Below are 18345 nucleotides of genomic sequence, written 5' to 3'. Positions count from 1 at the left end.
GCAGTTTTGAATTTAGCTCAGCGTACATGAAAAATTAAAAAGAAATTTGCATATTAATTTTCACAAATTTATTCCGTATATGTTGGGTTGCCCCCTCCTCAATACCTTGCTCTTTCTCCTTGCTCGGTCTCCACATGAAAAATTTGGCAAAGAGAATGTAAGACAACTAAAAAGAATTTCGTTTAGTAATTCTGAAATCCCCCCAACGTAACATTTCCCCTGGAAAATTCACCTTTCAGAAATTTCCCTCCCCAAGGAATATTCTCCCTACAGAAATCGACCCTAAGGATAACCCCCTCCCTCCGAAAAATGTCTGTATACTTCCCAATAACAAATACTATAAGTAATCAATGGGCAAATTTCATAACTTACATGCCTCTCCCCATGGCCTGGGGGGTCGTTTTACACCTAAAGACATAGTTATTTGATCCTTCAACTATGCTGAACAAAATGGCTAACCAAAAATTTAGATTCGATAAGTTTGGGGAAAACGGGCGTGGGAGGGGGCCCAGTTGTCCTCCAATCTTTTTGGTCACTTAAAAAGGGCACTAGAAATCCTAATTTCAGCTCTAGCGTAAAAAACAAAAAGAAATAAACTCACATTCGTGATCTGTCTTCTGGCAGAAATAGCAAAATTCAACATTTTTATATTTTACAGGCACATTTTTTCAGGCTCATAACTTTTGATGGGTAACACTAAACTTCACAAATCTTTATATTTGGAATCAGCATAATAAGCTGATTCTTTTGATATATTAAACAAAAAAAAACAAGTTTTTTTTAAATAAAAGTAAGGAGCGACATTAAAACTTAAAACGAACAGAAATTACTCCGTAAATGAAAGGGGCAATTTCCTCCTCAACGCCCCGCTCTTTACGCTAAAGTTTGACTCTTTCTCTTAACTCTACTTTTTAAAACAGTAAAAAACTAATCAATCTATTGGTCCTTAGAATTTTGTTAGAGCTCATACCATATGAGCTCTTGGCTCTTAGCTCTTCTTGCCTCGTCACAAGTACCATATGAGCTCTTAGATCTTGTTAAATGAAGGAAATACAAAGGATCTGAATACGAAAAATAAATAACTCGAGTCGCATAATGAATAATGAAATAATATGAATGACATATTGACCATGAACTGTAAAAAAAAAAAAAAACAAGAAATTCTCAAATAAATATCACAGTTAATTATTAATTATTAGCCTAGATCTTTTTTATGTATTTTTTTTATTTGTATTAAGAGCCAATTGTTTGCTTTGGCATAAATTCAAACAAAAATGTTAAAAGTTGATTTGATTACTGAACTCGGATAACCGTTGATGGAGGGGAGCAATTAATCAAAATCCTCTAGGTTTTGAAAAATACCTTTTCTGGTATTTTCACTGAAAAAATTACTGTCCCCCCCCCCTGATATTGAAAAATACGTTTTTGAATCTTCACTAACAAGAATTGAATAAAATTCCGTGCCACCCCTAAATTTTTGTTCGCATTCCTGTTTCTGAATGGTTCATACATTCTATAAGCAAAGATTTCATTGTAGCTAATTTATTTCTGCGAACCATCTAATAAAAAAGGCTATAAATTAGCATTATTGCAATAATTTTCTCAGCAAAAGAAGTTCCAATGCAAGCAAGTGATGCTTTATGCTTCACATCCTGAGGAAGTTGGCATTTTCTATCACCTTATGAGAAGAAACTCCTTTTAAAGTTTATGATATGGAAACCAATGAAAGGTTTCCGCTCCAAAGTAGTTATTAGATTTCCGCCAACTTCGTCAATACATTATGCTAATCTGAAGCAACAACAAAGTCGGTTTTGAATAATTTCTTGTCGATTGCATAGAGGTTGTCTGCTTGGCATTCATAAACACCAGCATCCATTTGAGTGGCAGGATCGATCTCGAGTTTGGATTTGACTCGATCTTTTCCATAATATCTTTCGTGAACCTGGAAGTGAATAAAGCTGATAAAAATACGTATTTTTAAGTCAAGAAATAAGACAGAAAGTTAAAATGAATGAATGAACCAGGTGTGTCAATTAAAGGGGGGAAATCAATTGCTCCTTAGATACCACCCGTCTACATTTTGAAAAATACCCTTCTGGGGTTTTTTCAAAGAAAAGTACTTTTTTTGGTATTTTTATTTAAAGAAATCGAAGAACAACAAGATTGCCTCGTATATTTTGAGAAAATTTATTGTGCCCCACCCTATATTTTCATAAATTGACATCCCTATTTTTTTATGTGAAAATAGGGCAACATTCTTGTGGATGACCTCCTCTGAACTGAGACTAGCAAAGCAGTACCATTCAATTCCCTAGTCAATACTAGGGTAATATAAGTATAATATTGTATTATTATTATATTATATATTATTATTATATTATTATATTATTATATTGTATTATTATTATATTATTATATAATATTATATAATATAAGTATAGGGTAATATTATATAAGTATAAGTATATTGTTAATATAAGTATAATGGTTGATGACAATTAAGCTTGATACTGTCCTAAGCTATATAAAAAAAATGTGCTGATTCTTTGCTTTGGATTATTTTTGTACTATTCCTCATCAACACTTGGTTCATAATGCGAAGTAACATCAATAAAAAATAAAATAAAGGCAATCTTTGACAAAAACAAGTTTTGTATATAGCCTAGGGCTACATATGGCAGTGCGTCGTTTGGCGTTTGGGAGAGGAGCAGGAGGGATTTTTCTCTCCTAGATTTTTTGTCCCTTGAATTTTGTAAAATACCTATTTTTTGGCATTTTAATAAAAAATAATAAAAAAAACTTAATTCCCCTCATCCGCTTAGATTTTGAAAAAATATATTGTTTTGGGTTATAATTCAAATTAAAAAAATCTGAGATTTCGAGAATACGTTTTTCTCGCCCTTAATTTTTTGTTTAAAACACTGGTATTTAACCCTGTAAGGAGAGGGGGACGTAATTATCACAATGGTGACAATTATATTTAGAAATTATGTTGTATAAATAATTGACTGTTACTGCTACTTTTTTTCTTTATAATACTGCGTAGTTCATTCGATCACCAAAATGGGCGGTAGTCTATCTTAAGTTTTTTTTTTTTCAAAAAAAAAAAAAAGCCTAAAGAACAATTTGTCGGTTATCAAATATCTTGTCTGAATTTACAACAATGTTCGTAGTAGTATTGCTTATGTAAAGTTCTTGGCATAATGTCAGTATGTTTCAAACAGTTCGTGGTAACGAACTGTAGTAAGGAGCGATCCGGCTCAATAGTAACCAAAACTCTAAAAAATTGAATTTTGATATAAATAGCTACATCAAAAGAATCGCATTTTAATGCTGATTTTAAATATATAAGTTTCATCAAGTTTAGTCTTAGCCATCAAAAGTTACGAGCCTGAGAAAATTTGCCTTATTTAGGAAAATAGGGGGAAACACCCCCTAAAAGTTGTAGGATCTTAACGAAAATGACACCATCAGATTCAGCGTATCAGAGAACCCTCCTTTAGAAGTTTCAAGCTCCTATCTACAAAAATGTGGAATTTTGTATTTTTTGCCAGAAGACAAATCACGGGTGCGTGTTTATTTGTTTGTTTTTTTGTTTTGTTTTTTTTTTTTCCCCAGGGGTCATCGTATCGACCAAGTGGTCCTAGAATGTCGCAAGAGGGCTCATTCTAACGGAAATGAAAAGTTCTAGTGCCCTTTTTAAGTGACCAAAAAAATTGGAGGGCATCTAGGCCCCCTCCCACGCTCATTTTTTTCCCAAAGTCAACGGATCAAAATTTTGAGATAGCCATTTTGTTTGGCATAGTCGAAAATCTTAATAACTATGTTTTTGGGGATGACTTACTCCCCCACAGTCCCTGGGGGAGGGGTTGCAAGTTACAAACTTCAACCAGTGTTTACATATAATAATGGTTATTGAGAAGTGTACAGACGTTTTCAGGGGGATTTTTTTGGTTTTGGGGGTAAGGTTGAGGGAGGGGGCTATGTGGGAGGATCTTTCCTTGGAGAAATATGCCATGGGGGAAAAAATTCAATGAAAAGGGCGCAGGATTTTCTAGCATTACTATAAAAAAAAAAAAACAATGAAAAAATAAACATGAAAACGTTTTTTCAAATGAAAGTAAGGAATAGCATTGAAATTTAAAACAAACAGAGATTATTACGCATATGTAGGGTTCTAAAAATACTTTAGCATAAAGAGCGAGGTATTTAGGAGGAGATAAATACCTCGCTCTTTATGCTAAAATATTTTTAGTGATTTCAACTATTTATTCTACGGCCTATTTGATTCAGGGGTCATTTTTAAGAATTGGAACAAAACTTACGATTTAGTGTAAAGAGCGAGGTATTAACGAGGGTACAAACCCCCTCGTACACATAATAAAAATATAAGAATATAAAAGTTTGTTACGTAAGTTAATTCTTAAGTTACGTATATTTTTTACTAATAAAAACGTTCGTTGAATATTAAAAGTTCTAGTAGCCTTTTTAAGTAACCGAAAAATTGGAGGGCAGCTAGGCCTCCTTCCCCACCCCTTATTTCTCAAAATCGTCTGATCAAAACTAAGAGAAAGCCATTTAGCCAAAAAAAAAATTAATATACTAATTTCATTTCAATAATTTATGTGCGGAGAGCCAAAATCAAACATGCATTAATTCAAAAACGTTCAGAAATTAAATAAAAAAAAACTAGTTTTTTTAACTGAAAGTAAGGAGCGACATTAAAACTTAAAACGAACAGAAATTACTCCGTATATGAAATGGGTTGTCCCCTCCGCAGTCCCACGCTCTTTACGCTAAAGTTTTTAGTTGTTTTAAAAAGTAGAATTGTGGCAAAGAGTCAAACTTTAGCGTAAAGAGCGTGGGACTGCGGAGGGGACAACCCATTTCATATACGGAGTAATTTCTGTTCGTTTTAAGTTTTAATGTCGCTCCTTACTTTCAGTTAAAAAAACTAGTTTTTTTTATTTAATTTTGATTAAAAACGACGAAAAAGTCATATAAAGAGAGTAATGTTACCTAGGATCTAAATTAATCTTATCATGGTTAAAATTATGGATTATAATACACACTAATAAATCAATATGAATTTTTAACGCTTATTAGTGAGGAGAAAATTAATGGATGACTAAAAAATAGATCTTTTACGAGGTAAGGAATATGAAGGCAAAAATGAAGTACCAAATTACCACTTTAGCGAGTTCTCGTTTTGCCTCTCCCCTCTTTCTGAAGTTATTGTGAATGGACAATAAGATCATCATTTATTTTATATATATATATATATATATATATATATATATATATCATGAAAAGAGAAATCACCAATGCTACAGAACAAAAAAAAAAAAAAAAAAAAAAAAAAAAAAAAAAAAAAAAAAAAAAAAAAAAAAGAGAGACAGAAGGAGAAAAGGAAGACTGTTTTCCTAAATTAGTGATTAATATAGACCAGCACTTGAATGAGGCCTTAACCCTACTCATCCATACAGTCACATAGGTCAAACAGCATCGCCACACACAATCAACCATAAAGAATAATCCATGGACAGGCAGTCATGTCGTCAATAAGTATAAGTCGTCATTTACCGAACAATAGAAAAAATAATATAGACAAATAATTCAGAGGCAACACCCAACATAAGGGCTCATCAGGAGAATACACTGGCCTATATAGGGTTTCGCCACTCTAAATTCTCTACCCAGCACAGTGTTGTGGCTACCACAGAATATCCATGGCATCCCCGCGTCTGGTATCACCCCCAAAATACATGCCTATGAAAAAAAAAAACAGCAAATGTAAAACAACCAAGTAAAACCAAAACAAGCTTATCCTGTTAATATATCCCTCCCTTTAGCAACAATAGGTAAACTAAATATTATAAATTTTACCAAATCACAAATATTAACACATTGGAAAAAACCTGAATGAACTAAACAATTATAGAATTCATCTTTACCATGTGGCTAATTTTTTAAAAAATCCGCTCAATTAGAAACACAATTCAAAATAAATGGCGCTGTGACAACATTTCTCGAACCTCCGAAATTAGTTAAAAATTTCTTTAAGTATTTCTAGATAATTCTTTTGATATTTATTTAAAAGTTCGTTATAATGAAAACTAAATTTTTTAAATTGCCAAGTTAATTTATTTGCAGAAAAACCTCTTGATATCAATTTTTGGCTTAAGATTTTACATCTATTTTTAAAATCAATATAATTACTACAAATCCTTGCATAACGAAGTAACTGTGAGAAAAACGCTGAATATGTGATATTTGAGTGTATATTACTTTCAGGGAATGGGAAACTAATCACTTCAAAATCAAAATCATCCGTTTTATTATACATTTTAAAACTTAATTTATTATTATCACAAATATTAATATTTAAATCTAAGAAATGATCTTCATGACCAGCGCCATGACTAGGCTCAAGAATAAGCTCTGATGGATATATATTTTTAGAAATATCAATGAAATCCTTACAATTTAAGACCAAAATATCATCTAAATATCTTTTATTATTTGACAAAGCATGTTTTAAATTAATTGGATTATTCTTATCCATCATATATTTATATTCTAGTTGACTTAAAAACAAGTCAGCTATAAATGGGCTGGCATTCCCCCCCCCCATGGGAATTCCCATAATTTGCTTGTACAAATCACCCCCAAATCTTATATAAGTATTGTATAAAACAAATTCCAATAACTCAAAAATCATATCCAAGCTGTAACATCTCAAGTTAACTGTAGTATTAAAGCAGTTTGTCCATATGGCTTTTTTATTATAACTGTCTATTTTTAAGAACCTTTTACTAGATAAGAGGAAAGATTTCTTTATAACAGTTTTTAAATTATCAAACACTAAATTAAGTGATAAATTAGTATACATTGTCGCAAAATCGAAAGACTCAATTCTTTTAGCTGAAACCATTGTTAAAGAATCTATCACCTGCAGTGAATTATTAACACTCCAATATGGATTAAAATTCGAAAATTTTTTAATACCAGAACAATAGGTTTTAAGTTTATTTACAATTTCCTTTAAAATTAAAGAGAGGTCAGTAGCAGCAATGCGGGTTGGACATTTAGCTGCTCCAGCAATAAACCGTGGTTTAGGGGGATTCTTATGAAATTTTACAGTCCAATATAGGAAAGGGAACTTTTTATCATTGTCATTTATTTTAATATTAAAATTTTTAAAAAGTATTTCTTCAGTCTTTTCAATTAAATTCTCATCCTCTATATTTACCTTTTCATAAACATTAGTTGTGCATAACTCCCTTTTTAAGATATCACAATACAGCTTCTGACAAATTATGGCAAAATTATTATTAGCTTTATCCACTGGCACAATTACAAATTCATTCTTTAGATTAGCAATTGCTTGTTTAATCTTCGCATTATAAAATAATGATTTAGTGTTACTATTTTTTAAGTTAGAATATACATATATATATATATATATATATATATATATATATATATATATATATATATATATATATATATATATATATATATACATATATATATACATATATATATATATATATATATATATATATATATATATATATATATATATATATATATATATATATATATGTATATATATATATATATATATATATATATATATATATATATATATATATATATATATATATATATATATATATATATACCCCTCGCCATATATGTACATACCTGCATGAATTCATGGTACATTATTTCAGCGCCATCTTTGATCCAAGTAATATGTGGCCTTGGAATCCCCTTCGCTTCGCACACGAACATTACTTTATGCCCTAGTACATAAGATTGATCAAAATGTGAAGCTTTTACTATTTTCGCACCCTAGAAGAAAACAATAATTAAGAACTATAATTGAAACAAGAGGAGATATGTCGAGGAGAGATATGGTCTCTCACTACGGATAAATTTAATCTCTGCGCTCTCTAATAGAGTCAGTTAAACCAGTGGAATATGGAGTGTTATTTATTACTGAATATTTGGCAGGGGATATTTTGAAAGATACTATTAGTTTGAAGAGGGGAGAAGTATTTCAATCAAAGTTTCTCCAAACGTCTCAGTAGTTGGATAACATAATGTATTTTACCATGGAACTTTTCTGAGGGAAATATTGCGAATTTTAACTTTCTAGAAAGGATAATAAAAGATTTGTAGAGAAACTGGACGTTTAAGTCAATCTGTCTTGTGTCAGGTTTTTTTTCAATCAACGGTAAAGTTTGTGGTCCGATACAAAGCTTTTTGTTATGGAATCTTAGAAGAGAATAATAAAGCATATCTCTGCGCTATCAAATAGAGACATCTAAACGAGTGGACTATAAAGCATAATTTATCTTTGCATATTTAGACTGTGGACATTTTGAATGGCACTGCTAGTTTGCAGAGGGGGAGAAATATTTCACTATAAATGGCTCCCACGCGAATGTCTCAGAAGTTGGATTAGATAATTTTCTTATGCAAACTTCCTGTGAGAAATATTCCCGAATTATGCATCATGCTTCCTAGAAACAATATTAAAAGATTTGTTGAAAAACTGGACAACTAAAGTCACCCTTTATATTTTTAGGTTTGATTCGTGAAAGATATAATCCGTAGTTATGTTAAAATAAATTCATCAAAATGCAGAGCTTTAGCTATTTTGGAACCCCAGGAGAAAACAAAAAATTAAGAACTGTAATCTTTCACTGGTGAAAGATAAATTTAATCTCTGCACTTTTTATTAGAGACGGTTAAAGAAGTGGAATGTGAAGGACAATTTATCATGAATGCTTTCACAAGAATATTTCAAATGATGCGTTTAGTTTCTAGAAGAAGGAAAATATTTCAGTCTAAACAGCATCCTCATGATTTCGAAGTTGACCGATATATTATTCTATGAAAATTCTTCGAGACTATCAATAAACTGTTAGTCCTTTTTAGTAGTTGTGATAGTGGTCCTAGTAGGAGCAGTTTTCGTTAAGTTAGATCTAGTCATGATATAAGTATTCGTGTTCGAGTGGTCGTGTTCTAAGTAGTTGTTTTGTTCTTGAAATCGGGCTCTGCAGTTCAGAAGCTACTGGGTATTTTTAGCTACGATTTCCAGAATGAGGAAAGGTGAATTTCTTTGAGCCCAAAACTGAAAAAGCGTTTGTGAAAACTCTCTGAAAATGACATTTCTTGTATTGGGTTTTAACGTGAGACATCTCTCTTCAAATTGGCTTCTTCAGAAGGTCCGAATTTTTACGTAAACGTTTTCGTACGGCAAATAATTGTAAAGCGGCGAATTTTGAGTTATGATTTCTCAGAATAACTAACAGCAAATGTCTTTGAGCCAAAAACTTAAACTGCGTATGTGACACATCTCTGGTAAACAGCTTGCTTGTATTTTTACATTTTAACATAGGACTTAGCTCTTTAAGTTGGCTATTGCTGAACTTCCAGAGTGTCGCGTAAACTTTTTCGTACGTTCTGTGCCGTGAAAATTGCTAACAAAAATTGTGATTTTTTAGGTACGATTCTGCGGAATAATGAAAAGCACATTACTTCCAGCTTAAAAGTAAAAGGCTTATCTAAATTTCTTTTATTGAATTTCTCATCGTCAAATAGGGTTCTTCAAACTAGGTTTTGCAAAAGCTCTGAAGCTTTGCATAAATTAAACAAAAATAACAAGTTTTTTTTTAATGAAAGTAAGGAGCGACATTAAAACTTAAAACGAATAAAAATTACTCCGTATATGAAAGGGGCTTTTCCTCCTCAACGCCCCGTTCTTTACGCTAAAGTTTGACTCTTTCTCTTAACTCTACATTTTAAAACAGTAAAAAACTTTAGCGTAAAGAGCGGGGCGTTGAGGAGGAAAAGCCCCTTTCATATACGGAGTAATTTTTTTCCGTTTTAAGTTTTAATGTCGCTCCTTACTTTCATTTAAAAACACTTGTTTTTTTTGTTTAACTTCTGGATGTTTTTTAATTAATGTATTTTTTTTTTATCTTGGCTCTCCACGCATAATTTTCATAGTTTTAATCGGAAGATTTTGAAAAAAAAGGAGCGAGAGAGGAGGCCTAGTTGCCCTCCAATTTTTTGATTACTTAAAAAGGCAACTATAACTTTTAATTTTTTACAAACGTTTTCATAAGTAAAAAATATACGTAACTTACGAATTAACTTACGTAGCAAACTTCTATATTCGTATGTTTTTATTGCGTATATGAGGGGGCTCACCCCTCGTCGATACCTCGCTCTTTACACTAAAGCTTAAATTTTGTCCCAATTCCTTAAGAATGACCCCTTTCACAAAGGCCGTAGAATAAATAGTTGAAATTACTAAAAATACTTTAGCGTAAAGAGCGAGGTATTACGAGGAGGTAAACCCCTCATATGCGTAATAATTTCTGTTCGTTTTAAGATTAATGCCGCTCCTCACTTTCAGTAGAAAAAACTTTTCATATTTATTTTTTCATTGTTTTTTTAAATAATGCTAGAAAATTCTGCGCCCCCTCCATTGAAAGTCTCTTCCCCAATAAAACGTTCCTCCATTGAAAGATCCTCCCACGTAACCCCCCTTTAAATCTCCCCCCCCCCCAACCAAAAAAATCCCCCTGAAAACGTCTGTACGCTTCCCAGTAACCATTACTATATTTAAACACAGGTCAAAGTTTGTAACTTGCAGCCTCTCAAACGGGGACTGCGGGGGAGTATGTCATCCCCAAAGACATCTACACTAAGGCTCTCTGATACGCTCAATCTGATGGTGTGATTTTCGTTAAGGTCGCATGACCTTTAGGGGGTATTTCCCCCTATTTTCTAAAATTAGGCAAATCTTCTCAGGCTCGTAACTTTTGACTTGTAAGACTAATCTTGATGAAACTTATATAAAATCAGCATTAAAATGCGATTCTTTTGATGTAACTATTGGCATAAAAATCCTATTTTTTAGAGTTTTGTTTACTATTGAGCCGGGTCGCTCCTTACTACAGTTCGTCACCGCGAACTGTTTGATATTTTCATTTTATTGTTAGGGCTGTATTGACTAATATTTGCACCAACATCTAACGCTTAGGTACTATTTGGGATCGATATATTTTGAGCTTGAAAGCTTAAGAATCTTGATACTAAATATTGTTACTACCCAAAGTCACGTCTGTTTCTTTTTTTTATGTTTTGTTGCTAAGTTTGATTAAATAAAAAAAAAATAAGTTTTTTTAACTGAAAGTAAGGAGCGACATTAAAACTTAAAACGAACAGAAATTACTTCGTATACGAAATGGGCTGCTTCCTCATCAACGCCCCGCTCTTTACGCTAAAGTTTGATTCTTTCTCTCAACTCTTCTTTTTAAAACAGTAAAAAACTTTAGCGTAAAGAGCGGGGCGTTGATGAGGAAGCAGCCCCTTTCGTATACGAAGTAATTTCTGTTCGTTTCAAGTTTTAATGTCGCTCCTTACTTTCAGTTAAAAAAACTTGTTTTTTTTTTTAATTCTGAACGTTTTTGAATCAATGCATGTTTTGATTTTAGCTCTCTGCAGAGGAATAATAAAAACGAAATTTGCATATATTTTTTTTGGCTAAATGGCTTTCTCATAATTTTGATCAAATGATTTTGAGGAAAAAAGAGTGGGGGAGGAAGCCTAGTTGCCCTCAGATTTTCGGTTAATTAAAAAGGCAACTAGAACTTCTAATTTTTTACGAATCTTTTTATTAGTAAAAGATATACGTAACTTATAAATTAGCTTACGTAAAGAACTTTTGTATTCTCATGTTTTTATTACATATATGTGGGGGTTCGCCCCCTCGTTAGTACCTCGCTCTTTTCACTAAAGCTTAAATTTTGTCCCAATTCATTAAGAATGACCCCTGAATCACAAAAGCCGTAGAGTAAATAGTTGAAATTACTAAAAATACTTTAGCGTAAAGAGCAAGGTATTAGGAGGAGGTGAGCCCCTCATATGGGTAATAATTTCTGTTCGTTTTAAGTTTTAATGCTGCTCCTTACTTAAAGCTGAAAAACTTTTTCATAGTTTTTTTTTAAGTAATGCTAGTAAATCCTGCTCGCCCTTCATGGAAATTTTCTTCCCCCATGACGAATTCCTCGATGGAAAGTTCCCCCAGCAGTTCTCCTGAAAACGCCTGTACACTTCCCAATAACCATTGCTATATGTAAGCACTGGTCAAAGTTTTTAACTTGTAGCCCCTCCCACGGGGACTGTGGGGGAGTAAGTCGTCCCCAAAGACATAGTTATAAGGTTTTTCGACTACGTTGAATAAAATGGCTATCTCAGAATTTTGATCCGTTGACTTCGGGAAAATAATTAGCGTGGGAGGGGGCCTAGGTGCCATCCAATTTTTTGGTCACTTAAAAAGGGCACTAGAAGTTTTCATTTCCGTTAGAATGAGCCCTCTCGCAGCATTCTAGGACAACTGGGTCGATACGATCACCCCTGGGGAAAAGAAAAAAAAACAAACAAAAAAACAAATATGGACAAATTCTGGCAAAAAATACAATATTCCATATTTTTTTAGATATGAGCTTGAAACTTCTACAGTAGGGTTCTCTGATACGCTGAATCTGATGGTGTGATTTTCGTTAAGATTCTATGACTTTTAGGGAGTGTTTCCTCCTATTTTCTAAAGCAGCAAATTTCCTCAGGCTCGTAACTTTTGATGGGTAAGACTAAACTTGATGAAACTTATATATTTAAAATCAGCATTAAAATGCAATTCTTCTGATGTAGCTATTGGTATCAAAATTCCATTTTTTAGAGTTTTGGTTACTATTGAGCCTGGTCGCTCCTTACTACAGTTCGTTACCACGAATTGTTTGATGACTGCTCTTTTTTTACCGCCATCTATCTTATTTTGCTGCTAAACCGATATCTGGTTATGTATATAATTATTTTGTTTTTACAAATCAGTTTAGGCTTAAACAGATGTTGTAAGAAGCGAATAAACATCAAGAAAAATTGACATTCAAACCAAAAAACACACATAGGGTTTAATGTTATTTTTTCGGAAATTTCTGAATTAAATGAAAGAAACAAATTTGTTTCTTAAAAAGAAAAGACTTAATTTACAACTTAAAACGACGCAGAAATTACTTCATATGAGATGTAAAAACTAAAACGAGCAAAAACTACTATGAGCGAAAAAGAAATGAAACTAAAAGCAAACATATGCTAAAATAAGTAACGAAACCGAATTTGAAGTTAATATAAGTTACCGCAAATGAGAGTTGTATTTCTACCCCTCATGATGTTTGATAGCCTGTTAAATGAAGAAATAGAACCCAAAGGGGGTAGAAATTACAATTCCTGAACATTGGAGGGTAAACCTTTGGAAATTTTTCAATGAAGTCAAATTTAAAGCGAACAGAAATGTCCGCCAATATTTGTAGCCCCCCCCCTCAAACCTTAAAAAAGCTTGTCTCGTTTGGCTGGATCCAAAATATATTTGGGATTGTTATTCTCTAACTCTTAGCCATTTTTACTTTCGATTAATTGCACTTTTTGTGGAAAACTTTTTTGAGGTTTGACTGTAATAAATATGTTGCAGTAACCACATAGTATTACTTACGTGACTACTTTCGTAATATTGCTCTGCTCCTGCTGATCTATAATTTGCTAGCCAATTCATCTGCATATTTCCTACAGCTCCTCCTTTGGATTTCCCCCTCCTTGAACCTCCTCGCCCTCCTGCTCTTCGACAAAATCCAAGGTTGAATAGGAAAAGAAAAATCAGCAGTGTTGCTAAAACTGAAAAGAAAGTCACTGATTTCCACTCTGCAGTTTTAATGTGCGAGCCAAAGAGAAACGGGAGAGAGGAAGAGAGAGAGAGAAAAAAGAGAGAGAGAGAGAGAGAGAGAGAGAGGGGGGGGGGGAAGAGCGAGAGAGAGAGAGAGAGAGAGAGAGAGAGATCCATAATAAATTGTTTATTTAATATCGGCGGAGTGTCATCGGTTTACCAATCACCAGTTGAGGGAACGAATATTACGTAATTTGTAATGAGTTTCCCAGATTTATTGGGTCATTTCAATGCTTCGTTTCAATGCTTCAATACTTGCTCCTTTTTAAAATCACAATCAGTTAAAAGAATAAACTATTGACTCAACTCAATATAACACAGCAACAAAGTGATACTACACCTGAACGGGAACCAGAGTTCCGTAATTGTTGTGAAGAGTGAATATAAGGATTGAAAACTTCAGGCGACAGTAAAAGATGAATAAAAACAGACCATAAAACTAGGAAATGAAGGCTGGAAGAAAGAGAAGAAAAAGAAAATAAAGCGAAAAGAAGGTAATGCTGGGTAAGCAGTTCACAGGAGGTGACTCGAAAATGGGCAAATAAAACAAAAACAATAAATAGGACTCAATAAAGGGCTTATGTTCCATCATGAGGGCTAATTAAATTGTATCAACGGTTGGAATTTCTTTTTTCAACCAATATAGATTTATTTGAGATTAATGGTATTCTGTATCAAGTTTTAAACCTAGATCTCCCGGAATTGACTGGAGGAAGTCGATAGACTCTAGAATCCCTAAGAACTCAAAAATCGAAAGTTCTTTCTAGGTCTTGATTTATGTTATTAGGGGCCCCAATTTTTATTTCTCTGATGGAAAAGCGAAATTCTATGTGAAGGGGCAAATTCATAGAATAGTTTTCTGTTCGTTTTAAGCTTTACAATGCAATGAATTTCTGAAGAGTAAATATCTTTCCTTTCCATTAAAAAGACAATTGAATACATTGCATCAGATCTGTTCCCATGAGTACCTTACACTGTATTTCATTTCATTTTTTTTGTTATTCTTGATTGGTCACCTGTCCCATCTCTAAATTTCCTGATGGAAAAGTGAAATTCCCTTCTAACGTTCCAGGCTCTTGGGATCCGTATTTGGAAAGATTCCCAGAGTAACTTTCTTGCTACTCTCAACTTTGAATTAGCATTCTTGTCACTTTTAAAAAGACTTAAATTTGATTCAGAAATTGGGCAAATATAATCTTGGAATAAAAAAAAAAATTTTGATAGGTATTCTGAGTATTCAGTTAAGAAGATTAAAGGATAGATGAAAAACAAGCTAAGTATATTGATAGAGGGGTTTTTATTGCCAAAGATCGTCCTTTTTGAAAGGCAAGTCCTCTCCGAATTGAGTGAGAGGAGATCATAAGGAGGGATCTAAGGGAAATTAGAATTTTTTGGGAGGGTGTAAAGAAGAAGGCTTTAAATAGATTGGGATGAAGGAGGATCGTGCGTTGCTGTGTTGGCCTCTGTCGACTTGATACTACATTGAGTTGTTAGTAGTAGTACCAGTAGTCTGACCTCGCTTACGGTCTTATTCATTCTGTATTTGTTTGATCGCATAGAAAAGTGGGGCGCGAGGAAACATCAGGTACACTCGAAGACCTTTGGATACTGTAGACACTAAATGCCACTATTTAAAACCATCTCCTTGTTTCTTGTCTTTGTGGGTACATCAATAAATATCGGGGACAAAGTGTTTTCTGTTAATCATTTTCAGTGCTCGTATCACATAATAAGATCATGCTTAATGCATTTTCATTAGCGCTCGTACTGTATTTAAGAGAATGTCTGCTGGTGGGGTATTGATGCTTTGACGATGTAAAAAATTGTCACAAAAGTGTCACATTAATACTCTAGACTTAGAAGTAGCAGTAGCATTAGTAATATGAGTAGGAGTATAGTAGTAGTAGTAGTAGCTTTTTACTGAGCTTTTAATTTCTCAAATATAAGGTTTAGGTTTGGCTCTAAACTTAAAAGCATACGTGGTAAGGACAATCAGTAAACGCTTGTCAAATTTTTTTTTCATTTTCATTTCTTCAAAAAGCAAGACTCATTTATGTTCACTGGTTTTGAATTAATTTTTGTATAAAAATGACGTTCTTGATTGTCATGAAAAATCTGGAAACGGAAGTTTTTTACTGTTTTAAAAAGTTGAGAGAAAGAGTCAAACTTAAGCGTAAAGAGCGGGGCGTTGAGGAGGGAAAAGCCCCTTTATAATACGGAGTAATTTCTTTTCGTTTTAAGTTTTTATGTCGCTCCTTACTTTCAGTTAAAAACTTGTTTTTATCATTTAATACACACTCTAGAAGTAAATTTAGGTTAATACTAATGAAATAAAACAAAATATGATGAAAATACAAGACTATTGTAACAAAATTATGAAAACTATCACAAAGAATGATGGAAGGGGGCTACCCAGTGCGCATTATATTAATTAGCTGTTCAAGGAAGGCGGGGGCAACCGGGACAAGCTGCCCCAGGTGCTGTGGCTTGGGGGTAGCCCACTTTGATGAATTTTTTCACTTTGATTCTAATTTTTCTTATATTTGATTTGGGAGGGGCTTGCAGTAATTAATTTTCCTCTGGGCACCACCAATCCTAGAAACAGCTCTGGATATAGGCCCCTTTAAAGCTGAGTAAAAGCCTGACAGGATGCTTCAGAAACACTTATTTTGTATGACATTTGCTCTCAATAACTTTTTATTTATTTATTCTTCATCCACAAAAGTAGGAGCATCGATGCGGAATGCAAAAAAAGATAAAATAAAGCAAAATAGAAATCAAGACAAAAGACTGCAAGTCTAGGCAATAAAAAATCACGTCATAAAATTCAAAGTTCTCACACAAAGAGCTTCAAGGGACCATTCACTTGAATCAGTGTATCAAACAGGTCAAACTTCCTTTCTAATTGTCTATTTCGAAACCAACATGTTAAACGAAGCAAAAAATTATATTATCTAAAATATTCCACACGTATAGGGTGTTACGGTGCATTTTTCAGAAATTAACGGGTAGTACCAAAAGAAAAATTATAATAGCTAAAACCATGGTACAAACTGCAAAGACCCTGGATTTAGCATTGCTGTGAATGAAGATAAAAAAAAACTTGACATTTTGGTTCGTAAAACTAGAGTGTGATCGGGCCTTGGATTTTAGTTTACTATAGTTACTCTCGAGTCAGCATTCAAGAATGCTAGCACTCTTAGTCGCAGCTACTCTGACCCTTTTACGCTTGAACTCTACTTGACGTTTCATAACTCCTGCCACTGAGTACACTCAGCGTCTACTCACTTATGGATGGTGGGAATCTCACTTATGGATTTTGAAACTTTGACAAAGGTTGTCTTCGGGCTCTTGAAAAGAACTTTATTGAGGTTCCTCTGAAAATTCTTGGAATTGGTATAAACATTAGTGAATACTTTCCAACATTTTGCCATGCAGACAAAGAAGTAAACTTCTCAAATTCGTAACATGTCAGAACTGGTGATAAATTTCCCCAACCCCGGTTCAGATGAAAGGTGAGAACAATAAATAAAAGAGAAGCCAGGTAGATTGTGATCATTGCTGCTCCGAAATCAAATATGATCTTCATGAAGCCATACAGGGCTTCATCTACTAAAATCTTTTGATCAACAATCTAAGAAGAATTTAGCTAGACATTTTGGGTATTGGTACTTTGGATTTGGCGGTAAAAACTATACCTTACCCCCTTTAACATTGTACCACCCAAATTAGTTATTTGATATCAATTGTCCACCGTTCAATCTTTATTTTAACACGCAAATTAACAGCACCCATGTTCTATCACATTAATTCTCTCCTTTTTTTAAATTTAAACAAAATACCAATCGTGGAAGCAACTGAGTTGACGAACTGCGACCCGGCACTTAGGGCTGCCCAGTATTCAATTTCGGGAGGAGGGATACATCTTCGAATCGGGCCCAATACATTGGTGGACATAATATGAAATATTAAAAAATATTGGACAGATTGGAATCATCTCGTGATTTTGGGGTAGGGGAACGGACCCAAGGATCCACCCTCTCCTGCTGATGTGCCTGATTGCAAAGAATCTTACTCTTGTAAAATCATGTCAAATTAATCTGCTTGGTCGTCAACAGCCTTCAAAATGCCAAGCCTGCTGTAACACTATTGCAAACTAAGTCTTAGGGTTGAAACTGAAAAAATTATTAATCTTTCCCCCCAAATATTATGGATTACGTGTCGTTTCCGTCCCCCTCCTCAGTTAAGATTTCCTTGCTTAAACTAATTATTTTCAATACTTGCCTCTCTGCATTTCTCTTTGAAAGAAACTTCACATTAACAAAGACTGATACTTATTCATGCGGAAGGGGCCTTGCTGGAAAATAGAGTTCAAATAAGACCGGCGCAGTTTGATTGGTCAGTCAATTTCGTAACTTGTGTCAAAGTTTGACTTTCCAGAATTATCTTGCTGAATCTATAAGCTCTTGGTCTTTCTCAATAGTTGGCGAATGTTTACACTAAGGGAGTTCTTTGCTGAAAGGCATGGTTCTAAAGAATGT

The 18345-nt window shown here is 33.5% G+C and overlaps 2 protein-coding genes across 4 annotated transcripts in view; one reads left to right on the top strand and one right to left on the bottom strand.

The window, feature by feature from the left end:
• LOC136041501 (procollagen-lysine,2-oxoglutarate 5-dioxygenase 1-like) overlaps positions 1 to 18345 on the top strand; it is a 218580-nt gene that overhangs the window by 94208 nt on the left and 106027 nt on the right. The window lies entirely within an intron of this gene.
• On the bottom strand, positions 1527 to 18130 carry LOC136041507 (immunoglobulin domain-containing protein oig-4-like). Its single transcript, XM_065726215.1, has 4 exons — positions 18089 to 18130; positions 13577 to 13755; positions 7711 to 7860; positions 1527 to 1942 (listed from the first exon to the last, which is right to left on the bottom strand). The coding sequence occupies exons 1-4, from the start codon at positions 18096 to 18098 to the stop codon at positions 1784 to 1786; spliced, it is 498 nt and encodes a 165-aa protein (XP_065582287.1). The 5' UTR covers positions 18099 to 18130; the 3' UTR covers positions 1527 to 1783.

This window comes from Artemia franciscana, unplaced genomic scaffold (genome assembly GCF_032884065.1).
Source record: "Artemia franciscana unplaced genomic scaffold, ASM3288406v1 PGA_scaffold_23, whole genome shotgun sequence".
In the NCBI taxonomy this organism is placed as follows: Eukaryota; Metazoa; Arthropoda; class Branchiopoda; order Anostraca; family Artemiidae; genus Artemia; species Artemia franciscana.
Note: the sequence above shows the minus strand (reverse complement) of the source record. Positions and strands in the feature narration are given on the sequence as shown.

Excerpts from the sequence above, each read along its gene's own strand:
- LOC136041507 (XM_065726215.1), bottom strand. Across the intron at positions 7,861-13,576 it reads AATATTACGAAAGTAGTCAC|GGTGCGAAAATAGTAAAAGC; the intron begins GTAAGTAATACT and ends GTTTTCTTCTAG. Across the intron at positions 1,943-7,710 it reads TGTACCATGAATTCATGCAG|GTTCACGAAAGATATTATGG; the intron begins GTATGTACATAT and ends ATTCACTTCCAG.